Source organism: Geospiza fortis, unplaced genomic scaffold, assembly GCF_000277835.1.
Source record: "Geospiza fortis unplaced genomic scaffold, GeoFor_1.0 scaffold183, whole genome shotgun sequence".
Taxonomy (NCBI): Eukaryota; Metazoa; Chordata; class Aves; order Passeriformes; family Thraupidae; genus Geospiza; species Geospiza fortis.
Genome location: NW_005054447.1, coordinates 1,423,084 through 1,425,809, shown reverse-complemented (window position 1 = coordinate 1,425,809; position 2,726 = coordinate 1,423,084). Strand labels below are relative to the sequence as shown.

The following is a 2,726-nucleotide window of genomic DNA, read 5'->3' as shown; positions in this document are numbered from 1 at the left end:
AATAAACCCCCCTCCCCTGCTGAGGTCATGCAGGTGTCCGCCTGTGCTGCCCGGTGCTGCCCGGTGCTGCCCGGCGGGAGGCTGCGAGCAGGCGGCTGCAGCAGGATGGACTGGGATGCTCCAGGGGTGGATGCACCCCGGGGAAAACCTCGAGGAAAAGGCTCAAAACAACGAGGGCCCGGCACCTGCTTTCTGCTCCAGCCAAACCCATGCTTTTTTGGCCCTGAGCGAACCAGCAGAAAATAGGCATTTCTCAGATTTGCTGAGCCAAAGGGCTATGTGTTCTTGGCACAGCCCAGATGCCACCTTTCTCTTAATGGAAGGGTACTGAAATGGAGATGTCCCAGCAAGGGCCCCGGGGCTGTGCAGGTTCCAGGTGTGTGTGTGCTGACTCCACGCTGTCGGCCGTGCAGCAGCTGGACCTGCTGATGGGATGTGGCTCAGGCGCCCGGGCAGCTTGGCTCCACCTGAGGAGCCAGCGGGGCTCAGCTCTCTTGGGGGCAACTGGTGAAAAAGTCCTCCTGCATCATCAGGAATGTGTCAGTTGCAATCCCCATCGGGCTCTGAAGCTCCTGTGACACTGATGGCATTGGTATTTCCAGCAGAGCTCTGGCACTGCACGGGGAAGGGGACGGGAGGGTCAGACAGTGCCACTGCCATACCCTGGTTGCCAATTTTCCAGTGAAAGTGCCCTTTTCCAGCCGTGTGGGCATCTCCCACACTTGGATTTGTCCTGGGCAGTCACAGACCATTTCTTGCCTTTTGCTTTGGGAGAGGTGTGGGACCTCAGCGCGGTCTGTTCTGAGATTGTCTCGGTTTCCTGGTTCTCACAGGTACTCCAGATGAGGAATTCGGGAGGCAGGAGGGAGGAGGTAGCAGCGTAGATAAAGTGAAACTGAGGAAGCTGGTGTTCGCCAATTCCCCTGATGTGCAAAGTATAAACACAACAACCAGTGATCCTTAAATGCAACAAAGCAAGAAATTCCACTCATTTTGGGAGCTTGCCAGGCTATTAATAGTGAGAGATAGGGAGGTGGTGCTGGGCACTGTGGCTTTCACTCTGGGACCCTCATGCACTGCAGAGGGAATGGTGCTATACCCCAACTTCATTGCTTAGGTAAGGGTCCCCAGGATTTTCCTACCTTAAAAACTATTAACCATAAAAATTCTGAATTTCCCTGTTACAAAGATAAACTCAGACCTGTATTTTTAGCTCCAGGTTTGTCCAGGCTGTGTTTAACGTTTAGCAGCCTGATTAATGCTGTGATAATTAACTAGGGTGTAGAACAATTTGTTTGCAGCGTTAAATGCAGTCACAGCACTGCTACATCCAAGATAATTTACTAGGGGAGATTATACACTGTCAGACAGAACCAGCTGCAGACATGCTCTCTCCTTCCATGCCCTGAGACTGGGCTCAGCCTGTGAGCATAGCTCCCGTCCCACCCAGCATCAGCCAGATCTCCTTCATTAACAGCAATGGGCTCCAAACACCTTCATGTACTTATTATTGCCTGCCTTTAGTGGTAATGAAACAGTGGCAGAATATTGCAAACATGTGAAGGGTGTCTAATGGAAAGAGAGGCCTTGAAAGGAAAGCACTCCCATCCCTTCTCTGGGGGATTTAAAAGCACTGGGCTCCTTCACTGGCATGAGGATGGGCTTGGTAGCTGGAATGGGCAATTTTCGGCTTCTCCAAGGGCCAAGCAGTTTGCACCCATGGGACAAAGCTACCAGTGTCCCTAAATGAAATTAAATTGGCCAAGGGCACCACACTGAGCAGCTGTTCACAGCATTTGGTCTGTGCTTCGGTCTCGGAGCTGCACAAGGTGAATGCCAGAGCGGAGATCCTGTGTGTCCCCCGGCCCTCTGCAGTGACCCCGGGGTGCCAGCAAGCCCAGGCCTCCCGCAGGACCCCTGTGGCTGGAGCAGGGCCCCGTGGGAGCGGGGCTGCTGCGGGCCCGGCCGTGCCCTGCCTGCCTGCGGTGTTCATCTCATGTCTCGCAGCGTTAAATCACAGCAGACATGCAATTCGGGCAGCGTGAGCCTCTGTAATGGGCGGCCTCGGGCGCCTGATGGGGCCGGGGCCATCAGGCAGCTGTGCTGCCAGGGCTCCTTGCTGATGCTTTATTGTTTTTGACGCTCCAAACGCGCTCTGAAAGGCGAGCGCTGGCAGCCTGGAGGAGAGCTGCTTCCCTCTCCTGCCCGCTCCGCACCGGCAAGCACCACAATCGAGCCTCCCTCCCTGTTCCCACTGTGCTCCCCAGCCTGGCTACAGCACCCCATCCTGTGCAGAGCCCAGCCACACTCCTGCCACAGCTGCACAGCCCCCAGCACATTCCATGGCATGGCGTGGGAGCTGCCGAAGGACTGTAGTGCATAATGCTGAGCACCCTGGATGTGGGATGAGCTCAGGCTGGGGTGAGGAAGGAATGCAGAGCATCACTTGTGCCATCACATGTTGGGGATCTTGAGCTTGTGCCCCTGTGATCCCCCCAGCCTGTGAGATTGCTGCTCTGGGCTAAATACCTGCTTGCCCAGCCAGGGAACCTGCTCGCAGCATGGCTGCTCCAGGAGAGAGGCCTGAGTGCCCATCCATCCAGTGCAGAAATTCTGCCATGCCTGGCTGCAGGGGAATGTGCAGAGAAGCTGCCATGCCTGGCTGCAGGGGAACGTGCAGAGATGCTGCCATGCCTGGTTGCAGCAGGGCCTGCAGAGAGGCTGCC

General features: G+C 56.0%; 1 protein-coding gene across 1 annotated transcript in view; it reads left to right on the top strand.

The window, feature by feature from the left end:
- Positions 1-332: 332 nt before the first annotated feature.
- Positions 333-2,726, top strand: part of LOC102035757 (5-hydroxytryptamine receptor 3A-like) — a 15,658-nt gene continuing 13,264 nt past the window's right edge. The window contains exons 1-2 of the mRNA XM_014309704.1: positions 333-444; positions 834-935. Coding sequence (XP_014165179.1) covers positions 333-444; positions 834-935 — 214 coding nt within the window. The remainder of the gene's footprint in view (positions 445-833; positions 936-2,726) is intronic.